At 48.4% G+C, this 19425-nt stretch overlaps 3 protein-coding genes and 1 non-coding gene across 5 annotated transcripts; all 4 read left to right on the top strand.

Moving 5' to 3' along the window:
• The first annotated feature begins 4165 nt into the window (after nucleotides 1–4165).
• Nucleotides 4166–6103, top strand: rpl27a (ribosomal protein L27a). The gene is made up of 5 exons (XM_068739358.1): nucleotides 4166–4228; nucleotides 4691–4754; nucleotides 4835–4910; nucleotides 5394–5568; nucleotides 5931–6103. Exons 1-5 carry the CDS (start codon nucleotides 4226–4228, stop codon nucleotides 6057–6059), a joined length of 447 nt encoding a protein of 148 aa, XP_068595459.1. The 5' UTR covers nucleotides 4166–4225; the 3' UTR covers nucleotides 6060–6103.
• Nucleotides 5081–5210, top strand: LOC137894525 (small nucleolar RNA SNORA3/SNORA45 family). The gene has a single exon (XR_011105513.1). It is a non-coding gene; the product is annotated as a small nucleolar RNA SNORA3/SNORA45 family (small nucleolar RNA).
• A 435-nt stretch (nucleotides 6104–6538) lies between the features above and the next one.
• akip1 (A kinase (PRKA) interacting protein 1) lies at nucleotides 6539–7845 on the top strand. 2 transcript variants are annotated; one of them, XM_068739727.1, is made up of 4 exons: nucleotides 6539–6627; nucleotides 6974–7165; nucleotides 7244–7318; nucleotides 7389–7845. In XM_068739727.1, exons 2-4 carry the CDS (start codon nucleotides 7007–7009, stop codon nucleotides 7680–7682), a joined length of 528 nt encoding a protein of 175 aa, XP_068595828.1. In that variant the 5' UTR covers nucleotides 6539–6627; nucleotides 6974–7006; the 3' UTR covers nucleotides 7683–7845. The 2 variants fall into 2 exon arrangements, with proteins under 2 accessions (XP_068595828.1, XP_068595827.1); XM_068739726.1 differs by having other exon boundaries at nucleotides 6974–7318.
• Nucleotides 7846–12125: 4280 nt separating this feature from the next.
• Nucleotides 12126–18777, top strand: znf143b (zinc finger protein 143b). Its single transcript, XM_068739202.1, is given in 15 exon segments — nucleotides 12126–12175; nucleotides 13260–13381; nucleotides 14097–14285; nucleotides 14352–14432; nucleotides 15090–15286; nucleotides 15467–15535; nucleotides 15615–15731; nucleotides 15817–15892; nucleotides 15972–16097; nucleotides 16174–16353; nucleotides 16446–16673; nucleotides 16945–17096; nucleotides 17340–17492; nucleotides 17608–17736; nucleotides 18378–18777. Coding segments are annotated over 15 exon segments (1938 nt in total). The 5' UTR covers nucleotides 12126–12140; the 3' UTR covers nucleotides 18462–18777.
• The last annotated feature ends 648 nt before the right edge of the window (nucleotides 18778–19425 follow it).

Raw genomic sequence — 19425 nt, 5'->3', positions numbered from 1 at the left:
AATATTAGAATCAGTTTTGGGGGGGAAACCTTTCTCAGTAATATTCTGTCAAAAATAATTACAATTACTACAACTGCTCAGTTTTCCATGATCTGCTTTCATTCATGAAAAAGAAGAGGATGACTGTGAGCTTAACCCGGTCTGCAGTGATGAAGATGATTCAGCTAATTACAGATAATATTTTTTGCCACTAAACACACATCTTCTCTTCCTGCAGCTTTCCTTCTTCTTCCTGCTGATCCAGCGGAGGCGGACTCTGTTCGTCGTGTCCTGGCTGGCTGATGGGAACGTCTGGTCAGGAAAAATCTCCTTCAGTTTGCTCAGGAAAAACGCCTCCAGGTTCTGACCGGCCTGCGCCACCTCCGAGTCCGGCTGCACAGCAAAGAGAGGTTAATGATGGAACCGGGGCAAAAGAAGGCTGCGTTTAATCTCAACTTCAATTTGACCAATTCTTGCATGGCATTAGCCTCAACTATACTTTATGCTAATTGGATAATGCTAGCCTGGCCTACAAATATGGAGACTGATCATCAGGATCAAAATGAGAATTGCGGCCTGATTAGCAGAAGGTTGTCCGAATGGAACCGGGCCCAGCTTTGCTCCCCAACGGGCCGCAGAGCAGAGACGATTCAAATCCACTAGGAAGGAGATGAAAGAGTCGAACCCACGCGGACAAACTCACGTAGTTGAACGTGGCGCAGTTTTTGAACATGAGCAGGACGTCGTCGACAAACTGCTCAGCAGTGAAGTAGTGGAGGGTGTTGCTCCGGTCCAGTTTCCTGCGGATCACCGACAGGTTGATGGGCCTCTTGATGATCTGGTAATAGTTTCTGGCCTGGGGCGCATGCACAACAGAGACTCTGACATTTCACACATAGTAATATTGATTGAGTGTTGTTTTTCTTTTTCTTTGGATGAATGTATGTTTTTAAATGTCTATATAAAATGAACATGTTCCAGTATTATCACAGGATTCCTGCGCCGGAGCTGACCAGAGGGCTGACGGGTTCGTGGAACGGAGCGCTGAGTGTGTGACAGTACAACAGCAGAGTCAGCTTCTCACACCTCTGCGCAGAAAACACACACACACACACACGTCAGTCTGATGACGGTAAGCCAGCGGGTCAGAAAGCGGACCGGATCTCCCCATGCAGCTCACCCTCTGGGCCCGGCTGGACAGCGTGTACGGCGCTTTGACCCCATCGCAGGAGTGCATGTTCTCGCAGCTGTAGGCCTCTGCCGGCTCCCGGTCGGTTCTGCACAGCGCACACATCCAGTCGCCTCTGTGGGACGGATCGTTACAGAACCATGAATAAAGACAGCTAGCCGCACCGCTTCAATCTGCTTAACGCGCTGTCGTCGGTAGCGTGCTCAGGCTCACAGCGGCAAGCTGCTGACGGGGGGCATGTGGCAGGCCAAGTGGTAAACCTTAGGACAGCGGTCACAGCAGAGCAGATCGCCTCCAGTCAGACACGCAGCACAGAAGTCTTCGCTGTCCATCTCCTCGCTCCCTGACCTGGGGTCAGGCTTCCGGACCGGTGAGTCCGCTTCCTCCTGTGAGCAGCAGAGATCAGGTTTTTGAGCCTCATTTTCTTCCACTTGAACCATTTCCACTTCATATTTAGCTTCCGATTCATCCTCCAGCTCCAGGGACCGATCCTGATCCACCTCTAGGTCTGGATCCAGTTCAATCACCATGGTCTGCTCTGGATCTGGATCCAAATAAAATGTTTCTGAGTCGGATTTCCCATCCGGATCCCCTTCATCAGATGTTGAGTCGAACAGGATGTATGGCTGATCTGGATTAGATTCACAGTCAAAGCCTGAGTCCTGCTCTGGTTCTTCTGAACAGCGCTCGTCGGGACAGTACGGTTCAGTCCAGGGTGTTGGTCTTGATTCTGGTTCTGCTGGGTTGGATTGCGCTTCTATTGTCTCCAAACTGCATGGCTCATCTTGACTGAAACACGTCTGCAGGGAGAGACAAGGTGGCAGAGTGATGATCAGTACCCACACAGAGGAATCGGGACCTTCCTGCCGGTACCTGCTGAAGATGCTCCACACAGGAGGAATCCTTGTGGACCTCGGCTTGCATTTGGCACGGCAGCCGCACCAAAGACACCACGGGCTGCAGAGAGGACGACAACAACTCGGACCGAAAGTTCAGACGCTCCAAGCTCACTACGGGAATGCAGCCATTACCCAGAATCCTTTGGGCCTGCGGGTGAATCCTATGGAAAGCAGAGCAGCATGTCACATCTGACGGTGACGTTTGTCTCTAAAGACACCAGCAAGACTAGTCTGTGATCAGTAGTAGCATCCATCGAAGCAAAAATGTCTTGAATTTGACTTAACTTGAAATGTGATTGAGCTAAAAACTGAATTAAACATCTTTGTGAAATATACTTTTCCTTTGATAAACAGCTGTAGCAGGAGAGAATCCTAACCCTAACCCTCGAAAGAAAACAAACTATAAACAATATTCCCAGAAGTCCTTCAAGTGCATGTTCCCATCATTCAGTTAGGAGGACATATTCCCCATGGCGTCCCGTCTCTCACCTTATCCTCTGCAGAAACGCGACCACGTCATTCCCGGGTCGTCGCTGTTGCTTCACGCGTGCCGGAGAGGATGCTCTGGTCTTTACATGACAAGACAGGTCCAACGCTTTTTCCATGTCGCAGACTCCAACCCTGCGGAGCAATTTAAGACAAGGAGCAGGACTTTAGCTTCATTGTCATGTCATTTGACTGTTTGTTGTGATAGTCCATCAAGCAGTCATTAAAAGCGTCTTTATTTGTCTGTGTCTGCGGGAGGCTCGGCTCTGAAACAGTCTCAGATGGGAAGGCCTTGAGTGCCAGCTGTACGCTACTCTTGGCAACAGGGTGGCCCACCCTTGGGGAAAAAGAGGCCACGGGTTCTATAAAGCAGGCGTGCCATCTCCAGGAGATGGAGCCTCTTGGGGTGAAGAGACAGAAGAGAGAAAGCACGAGAAGCTTATGGTTTGATCTCTTGTGTGCTCAGTGTTTGATGGAAAAATACACAAATTAAAACAAACACAAACCCACCAAAGAATCAGTAGAAGATGCAAGAAGATGCACATTTTTGCAGGAAACATAGTCTCTCATAATAAAATGATATAAGTCATGAAACGAGCCAGAAATCACACCGGGTGCTGGGAAATATGTGGCAGAACATAAACATTTTACAGGAATCAGGTTTAAGTTGCTTCATAATTATGTCTTACCTGAATGTGAACGGGGAAAAACAAGATGCCTGATGTGCCTCCGGGTGGATGTGAGCCGAGGAGGAGAGGGATGTTCCCTTCTTCAGTATCAAGGGGGACACTGATGACTTAATAGGATTGGTGGAGAGCTGATCCAACATGACCAATGACAAATTACAGGCTGTAAAGTTGATTCACGCTTCCAAGAACAGAGAAAAATATCTTGAATTATCTATGACCAGTTAATGTAATGATGCTAAAAATCAACCTGTGCAGCTAATTTGCGTGTTTTTATTATCATTAACTAGTAATTATCGGTAGATTCATTGTGTCCACTGTGAAATTATATCAAACATGGTATCATATATGGCAACTTGCTGTATTTTTTGGCATATCCACCTTTACATTCTCTGTAGACTTTATCTTTCATTGAAATATTTAACTTCAGTGTTTCTCCCCTCATCAGAATTTCTGCTGTTAAATAACAAAATCCCTTTACCTCTTCCTGGGTCTGATCCTGAGTCTGATCCTGGGTCTGATGCCAAGTAAGACATGAAGAACGCCTCCATTCACACTCATCGGCTGACAAATGATTTCATGTCTGAGGTCACTGCTAAATGTGTCCAGAGATCTGAAAGTAATTCATTCCCAGAAGCAGTGCAAGAAATGTTCTAACAGAAATAATGATGTCTAACTAAGGCTGCAAACAGCAGACCAAACACAGATAGCAACAAATAGCAGTCTGAGAACTGTGCCAGAAGATAAGTATAATTTAGACCAAAGTAGAAATGATCTTTGAGCAGCATTTCTTCTATAGCAGATAATATAAAGGCTTTTATTAGTAGTAGTAGTAGTAGTAGTAGTAGTAGCGGTAAAAGTAGCAGTAGTATTCAATCGTCACTAGGTGTCGCTGTGAATATCGTTGCTCTTTGTTGTCAGAAGCCAAATCTCGCACAAAACCGCGTGGTTTCCAAATCCCGTTTCTCTTTCTACTAACCTCCAAGATGGTAGGTGGTATCGTGTACATTGGGTCGGTCAGATCTATATCCATCCTTGTTCAACCGTACAAAAACGTAACGTCCGATGTTAGTTCGTTAAGTCTCCTTCTCATTAAAGTCCTTATTAAGTGCTATTGACCTTTATTGGCGCTATACCCGACTTGATTCGTTGGTCCGCGGCTGCTGCGGTCGGCTAGCATTCAGTCGTCGGTGCTCATATTTTAACCGCGTACATCAGAGGTATACAGTCTTTATAGTATCGCGGGTGGTTAATTTGCAAGGTACCAGCTCGTTGTACTTGTATCTGGTTGTTGTGCTAGCTAAGCGAGTGCCGGTAAATGCGGCTGAGTTAGCGTTAGCTTCTTAGCATGCTAGGTAGCACGAAACCGGTCAGCAGTGGATGGGTTGAGTGCATTCAAGTTGGTGTAGTTGGCTAACGTAGCTAAACTCTCATTAAACTTGTCCTGACAGCCGACCAAGAAGACCAAAACCAGGAAGCTCCGTGGACACGTTAGCCACGGACATGGCCGCATTGGTGAGTCCGCCACGCGATGTTTACCTCGTGTGTGTTTTGTCAGGGATGCGTGCCTAGGTGCGTTCTTGTCCACCCCACAGGGAAGCACAGAAAGCATCCCGGAGGTCGTGGTAATGCTGGTGGCATGCATCACCACAGAATCAACTTCGACAAATAGTAAGTGTTGAATGTGTGCTCTTTAATTGAACAGCTTACAGACTCTGTTTATGACCCCCCCCCCCCCCTGATGTATAAGTAAGTGTTGTTTTGGGGGGAGATTGGCTTAAGAACACGCAACACATAAATCACGTCACTGATGTGTTACTCTGGTGTTTTCTCCAGAAGGTCAAGAGACTAGAGTCTCATCTCGACACTGATCGTTGTCTTGGTGTGCTAGAGTCCTCTTAGATTGAAGACTGCTTCTATTCACCGACTGTCTCTGGTGTGGGCCGGTCATCCACATGGGCAGTTACACGATGGGTTAAGGCTGCTTTTATTTCGGTGCTGTGTTTTGAGCGAAATCCGAATTCTGATGATGCGTGCGTTAAAGCACGGTCTGGTTTATTACACGGCGACGGTTCTGCCTGCTGCAGCTGCTGTTCCTTCCCCTCTCCTGTGTCGATGCTAGTTGACTCATCTGTTGTTCTCGTGTCTTCTTAGCCATCCTGGGTACTTTGGGAAGGTGGGTATGAGACATTACCACCTGAAGAGGAACACAACCCACTGCCCCACCATCAACCTGGACAAACTGTGGACGCTGGTGAGCGAGCAGACCAGGCTCAACTATGGCAAGAAGCCGGAGGGACCGGCCCCCATTATCGATGCTGTTCGCGCTGTAAGTTTGAGCTCATCCTTTCATGTGCCGACCTCGTTTGGAGCCTGATTTCCGTGTTATGGTAACAGATCAAAGCGCTGTTTTGATTTTTCTTTTACTCCGTTACAGTTAACAGAATTTGGGCAGGAGAGAACACATTTTAAATATATGACCTTCAGATTGGGAGCCTTGCCAGTTATGTGTAGTGTTGGCACAAAAATCTAAGCCGTGACTCCTTTTATAATAAATCTGTGTTGGTGACTTAATTTAGACGCTCCAACACAACATGCAGAAATGATTGCGGTCCTGTACGTGCATGTTGCGTGTTTGAAGGCTCTCTGTGCAGATTATCTCTTTGTACTAATATATCTTTACATTCGCAGGGCTACTTCAAAGTTCTTGGTAAAGGCAAGCTGCCCAAGCAGCCTGTGATCGTCAAGGCCAAGTTCTTCAGCCGACTGGCCGAAGAGAAGATCAAGGCTGTGGGAGGAGCCTGTGTGCTGATGGCATAAAGCGCGTGTCTGTTTTTGCAAAAAATAAATTGTCTGAATGGAAACGGTGTTGCTCTGATTTAAATGCATCAGAATGTGCATTGCATGATGTGCTTTTGTGCTGCAGTGTCCATTAAGGGCAACTTTGATATTGACAGTAACTTAAATCCAGGTCATGCTGAAATGTCGTATGGATGCGCAGTAGGAGGTTGCCGGCGTGGTTTCATCAGTGGGCGTTGGAGCCCTCAACCCAAACTCCCTCTCTAGGGCATCTCAGTGGTTGGTTGGTTGTTGTTTCGCTTCCTGGTTGTTGATGAGCAGGAAACAGGTGACTTAAAGAATGCATTTGCGGTTAACTTATTCTGAATGTCGCTAAATACAACCCCCAGGATTTAATAACATTACAGATCACCACCTCCAATTTTCATTGGTGGAGGAACAAGCACGTCACAGGCTGCCGTAAAGGCAGGGGGCGGGGTTATGTTGCAGGCATTTCCTGTGTTTAAGACAGCGCAGCCGCGGCTGCTAGAAAGTTTGAACTCACAAAGCCGGTCAAACATATGGAGCTAGGAAGGAGGTGACGTCGGAGGTACTGTTTTATTGTTTGTGTTGTCTCGTTGCTCTCCGTGCGTTAAATGGCTGTCGCGTGGCTGATCGCTGCTGGATGGCGGCGCGGGAGACGGTTAAATTGGGCGCAGGTCATGTTTGAGTCAACGCCGTTAACGGAGGAGAGCTGGAGGAAGCCACCGCGCAAAGACCGACAAACGTGCAGCTGCTGCTGACGTCACATCTTCAGCTTCCTGGTGTGCGCCTGGACTTAATCGTCACGCATGCGCAGTTCCCCATCCTACCTTGAAATTACAGATCTAACGTTATTTCATGAAAACGGGTGTCTGTTGGACTAAAATGAAGGCGCTGCTTTTGCCTCCACGCAGGTGAAGGTCACCTGAGCCTCACTCGCCTGGTTCATGGCAGGCCAAGCTTGGTTGGATCGTTCCCTGCAGCGCTCTGCCAGTCTGGGCCGGGAGGTCCTGGAGCGGGCCTCCAGGGGTCGGCCACACTGGACCGGCCCTGCAGGATCCCACATCCCGGCTGCTGCAGACGAAGATGCAGGAATTCCTCTCACGGTGCCGGCGTGTTTTCCCCGTCTCGTCTGTTTTGCCGTGTTTTATTCCCGGTCGTCATCTCTCTTGTCCGTCTTTCAGAGAACACACTCGGAGTTGGACGATGTCTTTGCGGACGTTGTGCATTTCATGGCGCAGACGACCTGTCGGTGTAAGGTCGGTGGTTCTCCGTGAGTTCAGCTTTCAGCCTGTGGTGCTGTGGATTGAAGTGAGGTCTGTGCTGCAGAGGTTCTACGAGTCCGGTTGTGGTACCGAGCCCACTGAGACTGAGAGGAACCACGTCTCCAGGTTCCACACTCGGCCAGCTGCTCGAAGCACGACGCCTGCTCCGAGCAACAACGTAAAAACCAGCTCCTGCTTCTTTCTGAATCCCTCTGACGGAGAAGCAGGAGAAGACTTCCTCATCACGGTTTCACCTGGGACGTACGCCGTGACCGCCAGCGTGCCGGAGTCACGGCAGCGCACGCGGCTGGTCAGCATTAAGGATGGAGAGAGCGTCAGCCTCACCTTTGACCTCTGACACCTGAAGTCACCGTTAACATCCCGGGTCCGAACGGAGCTGTTTGTGCTCTTCATGATCTGCTGCGTGTAGAGAAGCCATTTTTTAAATGCCTTTTATAGTAGTATAAAGTGGGCAAAGTCTTTCTTATGCCACACCAGTGTTTTTTTAAATAAAGCTTTAATACCAACTCATTTGTTTTTATGTCATGATTTATTTGCTTCCTGGCGAGTCGCGTGTTAAACAGTGGAGACTTTGAAGGGATGCGGTGCTGCCGGCGATCCAGGTTTAAATTTGGTGGTACCAAAAGCATCTCTGTTTACTCTTCTTCCTTTAAAACCAGGAAGTGACTGAAACGGAGAGCTGTGATTGGGCGAGGCACTGATCTGAGGGACGGGGCAGCTGAACCTCGCAGGGTGTGAAGTCTTCCTCAGCACCACACTCCCTGTAAATAAACGGAAACATATCACAATGACGGTCGAGATGAAGACCGGGGTGCATCCGTTTGGTGCCGGGTCTGTCCCCCACCTGGCTGTCGGTGCTGCGGTTCTGGCCCAGTCGTCCTCCAGTACCTCCAGGGAGGACGCTGATCTTTTTTCTTCTGCTTCACAGCAGGAGAAAACATCGCTCCGGTCTCATCCTCGGAAAGAGACGAAGAGGAGGATGATGGCGACTCGGCCTCACTCTTCCTCACATCCGCATGTTGCTCTGTTCGTACAAATCCGTCCACGCCTCCACAGCTGGACCTGCAGCCGGGTGGAAATAGGTTTGTGACCGAACGGTAGCGAGATGGAGACGGGAAACGGTGGCTGCAGAAAAGCTGAGGCGCGCAGGAGGAGCTACGAGGACAAAGCCGACGGCAGCCGGAGGTTGCTGCTGAGATCTGGAGCTCCCTGACTATCCTGTAATGGTGAGGAACTGGAATGGGAACCAGCAGGCCACTGGGGACCAGAGACACGCAGTGGTTCCACATCAGGACCCGGAAACACGCAACGGCATCAGCTGCAACGAGCCAGGGAGATAGAGCACGTTAATCCTGCATTAATTGCCGTCATTTTATGTGAGTAAAAATCTAATGAGAGCTACATCACATCGGTTTTTATTCTGTGAAGGCGTGGCGCTGCAGAGTTAATTTCATCTTTAGGTGGATCCAGGTATGGATTTGAATTATTGATCACTTTTAGAAAAAATATCTAGTGGATAAAAAAGGCTTTAACTCATTCTGTATGCTGTTACAAAGAATAACACATAACTATCGACCTCCGTGCTCCGTGCTGGCTATCACTCTCCCCGGCCCATAGCTCCTCAGGTCTGGTTCCCATAGCGACAGCACAGCATCGCCGGGAGCCAGACGATGCACGCTGCCTCCGGTGTGTTGCACCATGTCGGGGGAGCAAACCAGCTGCCTGGGGGAAAAGACGGCCCCAGAACTGGTGCTTGCCGGGCCGTCGAATTGCACAACCCAAACTCCTCCACAGCCCTGGATCGTGGCACAGGGGAAGAAGACGTCGTCGAACGTCCATTTTCAATGAATCTACCGACGATTTTCAGCTTTGTTTTAGGGCATTTACATAAGACAATAGTTCAGAGCTGATTGTAAATGACAACAAAACACACTCAGAGATACTCTTCACATACTAATGAAGTATTTTGTACCATGTAGTATCTGTTCACCTGTACTTGCTGTATTACAGTACCGGTGTAGTAGAGGCCATCCACCTCCCTCCTGGCCAGCGCCCGACATCCTGGAAAGAACTCCGGACCCAGGGTTCGACCCGTCATCGTGCAGGAGGAACCTGAACCCAGACTGCACCTGCTTGATCACATAAAGCCGAGAAACCGCTCCCACGTCAGAGAGATGATGGTTTCATTCCCAGCATCTTTGATTTTTGTTCAAATAATGCTTTGATGTTTCTGTGTTCGAGCCAACCTGAGTCGAAGGGACGAACTCTGCGGGCTGAAGGCCGAAGTCAATGGACAGCAACGCCTGACTGATGAGAGCGTTGGACTCTCCACGACCCTCAGAGGACTCACCTGAACACAATGCCACAAAATAAAATATCACTACAACTCTGAGGTGAGCATTTAACATTTGTCTTTGTCGTGCCCCCCCCCCCCCCAGGTTCCACCTTCATCAGCTCTCCATTCAACCCAACTGGAATCACATAACAGCTCCCTCTCGTGGTCCGAGTCAGACACTGCAGGTAGTCCTGGGCGGCTCTGTCCAGGTGACCGCCTGAGTCCTGCAGGTAGAAGGTGTTCACAGGTCTTCCAGCGGCCAGGGCCGGCAGCGCCGACAGCACGGCCTCGGGATGGTCGGGGAGGTTTATGGCGAGCAGGTGGATGGCGTGACAGGCGGGGTCAGCGAAGGCCGCCTTCAGAGGAGCCAGGAGATCCCGGCCGGGGCTGCAGCTGATGGAGCGGATCCAGGATAGAGCCGTGTACAGCGTGTCAGGAGAACAGGGAAGCATGTGGTGGGACCAGCAGGTGAGCTGTGAGGTGAGACAATCAGTCACATGAAAAGGCTACCGTGACCTCCCAAATGTTGGCTACTATAGGTGGTGTCGGTGAGCATTCGGTCACGCCTCACCTTGCCCGAGAACGCCAGGATGTTGAAGAGAGAGTCCCTGAATGAAGCCTTCGCCAGCAGCGTCCGGATCAGCAGGCGCTTCACTGACCCCAGGACGGTTCCCATGTCCTCCGAGCTGTCCAGGACAAAAGTGATGCTGCATCTCCGCCTGCCCAGGAGCGCTGGGATCAGTGCATCATCATCAGAGGCCGCGGTCGGCCTGGACGGCATCCCTTTAGTGCAATTATATCAGGAAATGAAGCAATTTTATTCTGCTCTCTTGTTTTGTTTGATTATCATTTTATACTTTAGAGTGAGAGGAAACATTTGTAAAACACGCAGGAGAAGTAAAGAATGAGTCTAAGTGTTTTAGTGAAAAAGTGAAACACTCTATGCCACATATCTAGAGCTCCTGCTCCTCTAACAGAATCATTCTATTCATTATTATACAGAAAGCAGCTCAGTTCATCAGCCTGAGCTTTAACATTCACGCGGAGCCGCCACATTACCTGCAGCGTTCATGCTGTCAGCTACAGACGTTAGCTTCGCCTCACTGTTGGTGTTGGTTTCCATGGAGAAGAGGTCAAGTGTGAGTCACTCGTCTTCCGGCCTGCTCACGTTCATCCGACATGGGAACGCCACCAAACACTGCTGCCATGGCAGAGGTGAGAATTAACCCTCCATTCAGTTAAGTCTGAGCTGCAAACAGAAGAGAAGAAGCAACGAGGACTGAGATGAAACGTTAAGATCTGGTCTCTAAACCGAATTCTCACAAATCAGATATTTTATTCAAGTAAAAATAGAAACAATGAAAATCTGTTTTACAACTGACTTTATTAAATTCTATATTATAATAAATGCTATTGTATTTACTATCCTTCCCCGGCATTTCACTGCAGGGATTTTTTGCTGAACCCAACTTGCTCTCTCACATTTGGTTCCGAAACCGAACACCAGCTTCTGCTTTTCAGTATCGATGACACTGCGACGAAGACGACGCGCCAACACATCGCCACCACAGGAACGTAGGCAACAAGATGGGGAAAAGAACTCACTTATTTCACTACACTGATGAATAAAATGTAAATGAGTGCTTTATAAATAAAGTTGCGTTGAGTTGAACATGAATCTGAAGCCCCACACCACCTGACTTTTAATTAATGACAGAATGTAATTTTTTTATAGTATATTTTAGGCCAACTAAGCCCTTCTGCTTCCATATAACATAAAACTCATAACGTTCCCCTTAACTTTATTTAATAAATGCATGAGGGATAATGTAGAGGTTTGCATTCGCCTAATTTAACTTTACTAGGTTGACTGATTGTTCATTTATATATACTGAACATAGTAACTAATAACCGACTCAAAGTGACGTTTTGTGTGTATTATTTCGGGCTGGGGCTCTTCGTGTAGTCGTACTGTCGGACGTCGGGACGCTCCATCCTCTTTTAACTGCATTGCCCAGATTCCCCCTCTTTTTCCCACACGACCTTGTTTTCAACATGGATGCCGAAGAAACTTCCCACACACCCCTGTTTACAATGCTGGATAACAGATCCGACAACACCCCGTCGCACAAGACGGCTTGTATTTCACGGTGTCGGTTAAATGTCGTCCAATGTTGGATCTTAAATATTCATTTTCTACGATGACGCGGCGCATTTTCAGTCTAAAGCCCAGGACGATACGAAAACCGACGCGGAATGGCGTCTATCAGGGGCCCGGTAACCTGAATATTTACACACAGCCACAAACGCAACAATGCTGGCGAACGGGAGTGGGAGCAGCGATCTCGCCAACCAATGGCAGTGTCTCTTTTGGAAGTAGGCGGTACCTCGACGGGATAGTAGTGCCGACAGACATGTTCCAGGGGTGTGGACATCGCGACCCGTTTCCTGCACTGGTGCATGGTGGTCGAACAGGAGGAATTGTTGGAAATTTTCGGAGCGGAGGTTCGTATATAAATTGGTTTTTACCCAGTATGCATTATTCCCACAGCCATCGCTGAGCGGGAGCGGTATGCTGCGACAAGGAATCCGAAGAAGAATGGGAAACGTTGCGTTTCCTGAGAATGAGATTGGCACACACGCAGTCGAAACGCTTATGTTAACGTTAATTAGCTCATGGATTCCCGCTGCTTGTCCCGTAACTGCGTCGGTAGGGAAACGAAGGCGACCGGAGCCGTCGCGGAGACGTGAAGCTAGCCAGCTGGCTGTCATGAGGTTCACACGACGTCTCCGAATAAAGTTAGAATGAGCGTACGTTGTTTTTGTTTTTGTTTTTCGGAGACGGCCGTCTTGATTTGTTTCGCTAATAAGTGCAACAACAAAAAAAAAAAAAGTCGCGTTGTGTGCCGTAGTTAGCGGCGTGTTAGCATGTTAGCTAGCCGCACTGTCGCAAGTCGCTTTCGGCGGATTTCACCGTGAGGAGTTTAACCGCATAATTATACCGACACTGCCGTTAACGGCGGAGCTGGAAGTACCGATGAGTCTGTTCGTATGTGTAGGGATATGCAACCATTTAATGACACGGTGACAAATGTGACAAGTCATAGTTGCGCTACATCCTGGCTAGCTAGCCTCAAATGCTATATTTAAGGTAAGCGCTTAGAAGGATCGGTAGTATTAATTAAAGTCAAGATACGCGGACGCTAAAGGGTGTTCATTGTTTTAAAAGTACTAATAATTAATTGAATAGGTCCACAAATGGTCTTGTTTATTATATTTTGCATTTAAAACCAAGTCTTGCGTGTGCAATATGTAAACAAGGCTAGGTTAGCATTTTATAATTTGGTAGGAAAGAAAGTAATGATTATAAATAATAATCTTGACACCAGGTTCCCAAAGTATTGATTATTTATGAAACAGCCATTATGGAATAATATGATGGAAGTGAGCAGTTATTGCATCTTGTGCATCTTCTGGGAGGAGATTAGCTTCCATTAAAAGTGCATCACCAGGCCTCTCCGTCCTCGTGGCTCGGGTGGATTCCAGCTGTGATTCTGAAACATGTCTCCTGTGTGTCACCGCCAGCAGCTGAAGCATGCTTCTCGCCCAGATAAACCGGGACTCCCAGGGAATGGCTGAGTTCCATGATGCGGACGGGCAGCCGGTCACTCTCTGTCTGGCGGAAGCGGTGACGGTGGCAGGTGGGTTGAATTAGACTCGACTCGGGCAGCGCTTTGCTGTCAGTGCTGCTTAGAAGGGATCGTTCTTACTGCAGAGTGGAACGGACAAACTGACTCCACGAAGGGAACTGCACGCTACGCTACGCACGCTATACACTAGGAGTGTAGAAAACGTCAGCATATGATCACGTACTGAATAAATGCTTTGGAAAAAGATGGTGTCATTTCTGCATTCTGTGAAGAACTGGACTTGTGTAAGGTTGGTTGAGCTCTGAACAGAAGAAGCCTCTTGGATGGGAGGTGAAATGTCGTCAACCAACCTCAGGCAAGTCCGGTTCTCGCTTTGTCGGTGTCGTTCCTCCACGCGGCTCGCCACGGGGAGCTGCAGCACATGGATGAGAGGGATGCACGAGATGCCGACCCCTGCTCTAGAACAACCTGGACATTTGTAGGATTATACATTCCGTTAAACACAGTGGAGTAATGCAGTAATGATCCAATTTTAGACAATTGATAAAGATTCTGTTCCTAAAAGTGAGCCGTATTCCACTCAGAACTTTATCCTTCTGTGCTCCTGTTGGAAGGCTTCGAGGGAACCACACAAACCGTCTCAAGTTAACATGAACCACTGCTGGAATTTTAAGATGCGGTCAGCGGTTGTCATGATGATCGTACGACATGCTTTTATTTCTTAGGCTGACTTTTACAGTATTTCAATTGTCAAATCCTTCCACAGACGGTGATCAGGTGGAGAGCATGGACACAGTGAGCCTGCAGGCCGTTACTCTCGCAGATGGATCCACTGCATACATCCAGCATGATTCCAAAGCTTCCTTTTCAGATGGACAGATCATGGATGGCCAGGTGATCCAGCTGGAAGACGGCTCTGCTGCTTATGTTCAGCATGTGTCAATGCCTAAGTCAGGTAAAACCCCTTCAGCGACTCCAGATCAAGACGGGCTGCCGTGCCTAACTTCAATTTGTGTTTTAGGAGGGGACAGTTTGCAGCTCGAAGACGGACAAGCGGTTCAGCTAGAAGATGGAACAACAGCCTATATCCACACACCCAAAGGTACAAATGTTTTACACGGAGTAAATGGACTTTCTCCGGGGTGCTCTTATCTCTTTTTTTAGCTAACACCATTTTCAAGCGCCACATTTTATATATATAGTAATAAAAAGAAAGCCAAGATTCAAGTACTAACAGGATGCATTAGCTGTATGTTTGTTTACTCTTATTGTTACAACAAACACCATAGAGCTTTCAAACTTTGGAAGAGAGAAGAAAATACTAAAAGCTAAAGGCCGGTTGTAATGTGGCGTTTGGGTTCGGCGGCTGACTCGGCCCGCCTCTGCTTTCCCTTTCGACCCTCCGGAGGAATGACGTGCCAGAAACCTTCTCTATGTTGAATCAAAGTGCGTCTCTGTTTTCATTTTAGTCTATTTGAAGCACAACAGGCAGTGACTGGCATTCATCTCACTTTTTTAATTGTAGGAGCTGGTCTTCATGATATTTCTGTTAAAACATTGCAAACCTGTATTCATCAACAGACAAAGAGACAGAAATGTACAATATAGGTCAAAGAGTTCTTCAGCTCAAAAGCAGTGTTTGATTATCCTCGGGTCAAAAACCGTTCGTCCTCCCGACCGTCCGGTTTCGTGTCGGAGCCGAGCCCGGTTAATTCCTTCACTTCCTCTGTTTGAACATCCTCCCCTTGTTTCTGAGCAGATGCATATGACCACAGCGGCCTGCAGGAGGTGCAGCTGGAGGACGGCAGCACTGCCTACATCCAGCACACCGTGCACATGCCCCAGTCCAACACCATCCTGGCCATCCAGGCTGACGGCACCATCGCAGACCTGCAGACTGAGGCTGCGACCCTCGACCCCGAGACCATCAGCGTGCTGGAGCAGTACACCACCAAGGTAAAGACACCTAACAAACGTGTGACATGACGGGAGCTTCAAAATGATTCGATTTAGAACTAGATGCTTTCCTCGCCGTGTGTCTTCTCCAGGATGGCGTTCCCGTGTGTCATTTCACGTAGTTGAGATTTATGGAAACCTGATGTAGGAGGAAATGCCCTTTTTTGTTCTGCCCACCAGGTGGAGAACATTGAGAACCCTTTGGGGTCCTTCGGTAAAATGGAAGCAGAGAATCCTGTCCACATGAGGGTAGAGTATCTTTACGTGGAGCTTTCTATTTTCAGGAGTTGTTATCCCTCGTCCCGGTTTAACCGTGGAATCGTTTCAGATTGTGCTGCAGGATCAAGACAACAGGCAGGCAAGGGCCACACATGTTGGGGAGAAGTCTTACCGCTGTGAATATGATGGCTGTGGGAAGCTTTACACCACCGCCCACCACCTGAAGGTGAGTGTGGTTGTGTTGACGAAAGAAAGGTTCTGTCCTCCCCCTTCGCTTGTGCAGATGTTTATGGAATCTCCTTCACTTTTAGGTACACGAGCGCTCCCACACCGGAGATAAACCTTACGTCTGTGACTATCCCGGCTGCGGGAAGAAGTTTGCAACAGGTAACGACTGTAAATGAAATAGTTTGGACTTGATCGAACGGCAAGACCCCTTTTATTTCTGCTTTCATGTGGTTCTCAGGTTATGGGCTGAAGAGTCACTCCCGCACACACACGGGGGAGAAGCCGTACAGATGCCAAGAGCTGAACTGCTGCAAGTCCTTCAAAACCTCTGGGGACCTTCAGAAGCACACGAGAACTCACACAGGTAACAGTATTTATACATCCCTGACCCTTTTAAAGAACCGGGTAGCGCTTCAAAGCTGGACATTCCATGTGTGCAGGCGAGAAGCCTTTCCAGTGCCCGGTCGACGGCTGCGGCAGGTCGTTCACCACCTCAAACATCCGCAAAGTTCACATCCGAACGCACACCGGGGAGCGGCCCTATTACTGCTCTGAGCCGAGCTGCGGGCGTTCCTTCGCCAGCGCCACCAACTACAAGAATCACGTGAGGATACACACGGGTGAGTCCTTCACGAAACCGCCAGGCTGCTCATTCTCAGCCCGCTGCGGCGTCCCGTCCTCACGCTGTCTGGCCGCGTCGCTGTCTCTCCAGGCGAGAAGCCGTACGTGTGCACGGTGCCCGGCTGCGAGAAGCGCTTCACCGAGTACTCCAGCCTTTATAAACACCACGTCGTTCACACACCCTGCAAACCGTACAACTGCAACCACTGCGGAAAAACCTACAAGCAGATCTCGACGCTCGCCATGCACAAACGCACCGCCCACAACGACACAGAGCCCATCGAGGAGGAGCAGGAGGCCTACTTCGAACCCCCAACAGGTCAGTTTAACAGTATCAAGTTCCTTAAAGAGCAGTTTTTAATCACTGGTAGATGGTCATCGGTAAACTGTGTGAAAATGTTTTCGTTTCTAGTTTGCTTGAATGACATGGGTGATATTTGCGCCCCAAAAAGTAACAGCGCTAGAACAGACGAGGTAGAAATGGGGTGTGAGCAGTACAGTGGGCCCTCACCCTAAATCAGATGCATCGTGAAATAAGAGTTATGTTATAGAATAGCATCTGAAATGGTAACGGAACCTTTTAAATTCAGATGCCATTGATGACCCAAATGTCAGCTACTCGACAGCGGCGGCCGAGGCGGCCGACTCCGGTCCAGAGCAGGTTCCTGTTGTGGAAAGCTCAGACATTGTTGGTCAGCAGCACGTTGCCTTGGTAACACAGGAGGACGGAACACAGCAGCAGGTAATGGTGATGTCACGGATCCCAAACCTCAGTCAGGACCGTATTCGACAGATATTTTTATTTATTTTTTTAGGTCAGAAACCTTTTTTAGGTGCTTTAAATGTTTCTCTGTGAAGCTGCTCTAAAGTTCTGCCGATCCACAGTCGCGTTAACTTGATTCACAAAAACTATGATGAAAATAATGATCACATGATGAAATAATTAATTTCACTATTTAAACACGTGCGTTGTTTCCTGCATCAGGTCAGTATCTCCGAAGCAGACTTACAGGCGATGGGCGGCACAATCACCATGGTAACACAAGAAGGCACAACCATAACTATCCCAGCCCACGAACTGACAACGCACGGTGCGCACTCAGTCACCATGGTAACGGCAGACGGCTCAGACGAACAGGTAAACCGCTACCGGACTGTACAAAGGTGTCGTTAGAGGAATGTGTTTTTTGCCGCTCTGGATTAAACCCTGCTTGAGCTCCACGATGTGACCCGACGATGTCTCTGTCTCTCAGGTGGCCATCATGACGCCAGATATGTCGTCTTTCCAAGCAGTGGAGGAGGCGGCCTACAGCCAGGAGCAGGCCGACGTTCGTCCTGTCACATTGCTGGCCACCTCCAACGGGACTCACATCGCCGTGCAGGTTGGTCAGACGCTTCGGCGATCCCTCCTCAGAACCCGCCCCGTTGAGCCGTTTGCTTACATGCGTCAGTAAAAAACACAGGTGGGTGGGGCTCGGCTCAGGTGTGTCACTGCCCTCCAGGTGGTGCGTTTAAGGATGGCTCTAAATAAACCAAGGCACAACAGCTACAGCGCGTGTAAATTTACGTATAATCCAAACACAGGATTACCGGCAGCGCTGGTGGGAGACAGAAGCCAGCGTTGTAAAAACACTTCAGTTTTTTTCCTCAGTGATGTATAAACAAGCTTATCAGCAGAGGGGGGGCGGGGTGTAACTGGTTTCGCAATGAAAATCTTCCATTCACTGGTGTCTGTGTTTCGGTGGGTGAGTTTATACAGTGCTAATCCGTTTCGCATTGTTTTACCGACGTATTGTACTAATATAGCACGTCATGCTATATTAGCCATTCTGGCCTAAAAGCCCTGAGGCGCTCCGAGTACATCAAAGGTCGTGGTCTCGTCACTAACCTTCGTGTACCCCCTGCTGTTCTGTCATGTTGGTGTCCGTAAACACCGTTTCCCAGCCTCTAACAACAATCAGACGGTCACGTATACCTTGCGTGTCAGTCCGCGTTTCAGTGACGTGTTCTCTTCCCCCTGCAGCTCAGTGATCAGCCGTCGCTGGAGGAAGCCATCAGAATAGCATCGAGAATACAACAAGGAGAGACTCCAGGCCTTGATGATTGATTTACTGATTTATTGTGGACTATGACTGGGGATAAAAGTCATGGGAATCAATGACAGAACTTATGAGTCTTCCGCCATGTATTTGTTTTGCTTCAGACAAATGAATTGAGGTTTTATGTGTACATAGGGTTTTGATAACTGGAGTTCTGCTATGCGATTTCGTTGGGGGAGTAAGGATGTGCTCTAAGGTTTGTGCTGCACGGTGCAGTGTAGAGCTAATGCGATTTCTAATAAAGAAAACTAATGACTTGAGAATATAAGTAGAGCTTATTTATAAAAACGTAAATACATAACCCTAAACTTGAGGTGTGCCGAATTTGTAGAATTGTGTTTGAATTGCTGTTAGGGATTTATTTTTTTGAATTTAACTTTATCTGGATATATATTTTCATTCAGAAAAACGGAAAGCTATTTTGTGCGATGGTTGAACTTGTCAACCAGGAAAAAAAACGTGATAAAAAAATGTTTGCGTTACAGGGAGAAGCGGGATTTATGTTCCGTGCTGTTTGGCTCTTGGTTAATGTAGTTCTTTGACTCCAGCTGCATGAAAGGCGCAGGTTCGCGCCAGATCGTCGCTCTGCCACTGATGACGTAATGCCGTACAAAACCGATCTGGAACGCCCATTTTTCAAATCTTCGGAGCGCCGTCTGATTGGATGCTGTGAGGCATGTGACCAACGATTGCGGGAAGTCGTTCACCACGCGCGTGATCGGAAGAGGAGACGTCTTTTCTCATTCAAACCTTTTACGCTTCGTTGTTGTTGTTTTTTTTTAGCAGACATTGCTATGCTTTTTATCGCGTTTTTGCGTCGCTGAGTCATCAACAGGACCGTGACGGATGCCGGTGCTCGGTCACACCCGGTAGTTGAGTTCGCCATTGGTTAAGCTACCCTAACTAGCTAACGTTAACCGCAGTTTGGTTTTTTCTCCGCGCTGCCGGAGGGGCGTGTAGAAATACGTTTTT

Source organism: Brachionichthys hirsutus, chromosome 5 (assembly GCF_040956055.1).
Source record: "Brachionichthys hirsutus isolate HB-005 chromosome 5, CSIRO-AGI_Bhir_v1, whole genome shotgun sequence".
In the NCBI taxonomy this organism is placed as follows: domain Eukaryota; kingdom Metazoa; phylum Chordata; class Actinopteri; order Lophiiformes; family Brachionichthyidae; genus Brachionichthys; species Brachionichthys hirsutus.
The sequence above is the reverse complement of the archived record's forward strand: the minus strand, read 5'-3'. Positions and strand labels throughout refer to the sequence as shown.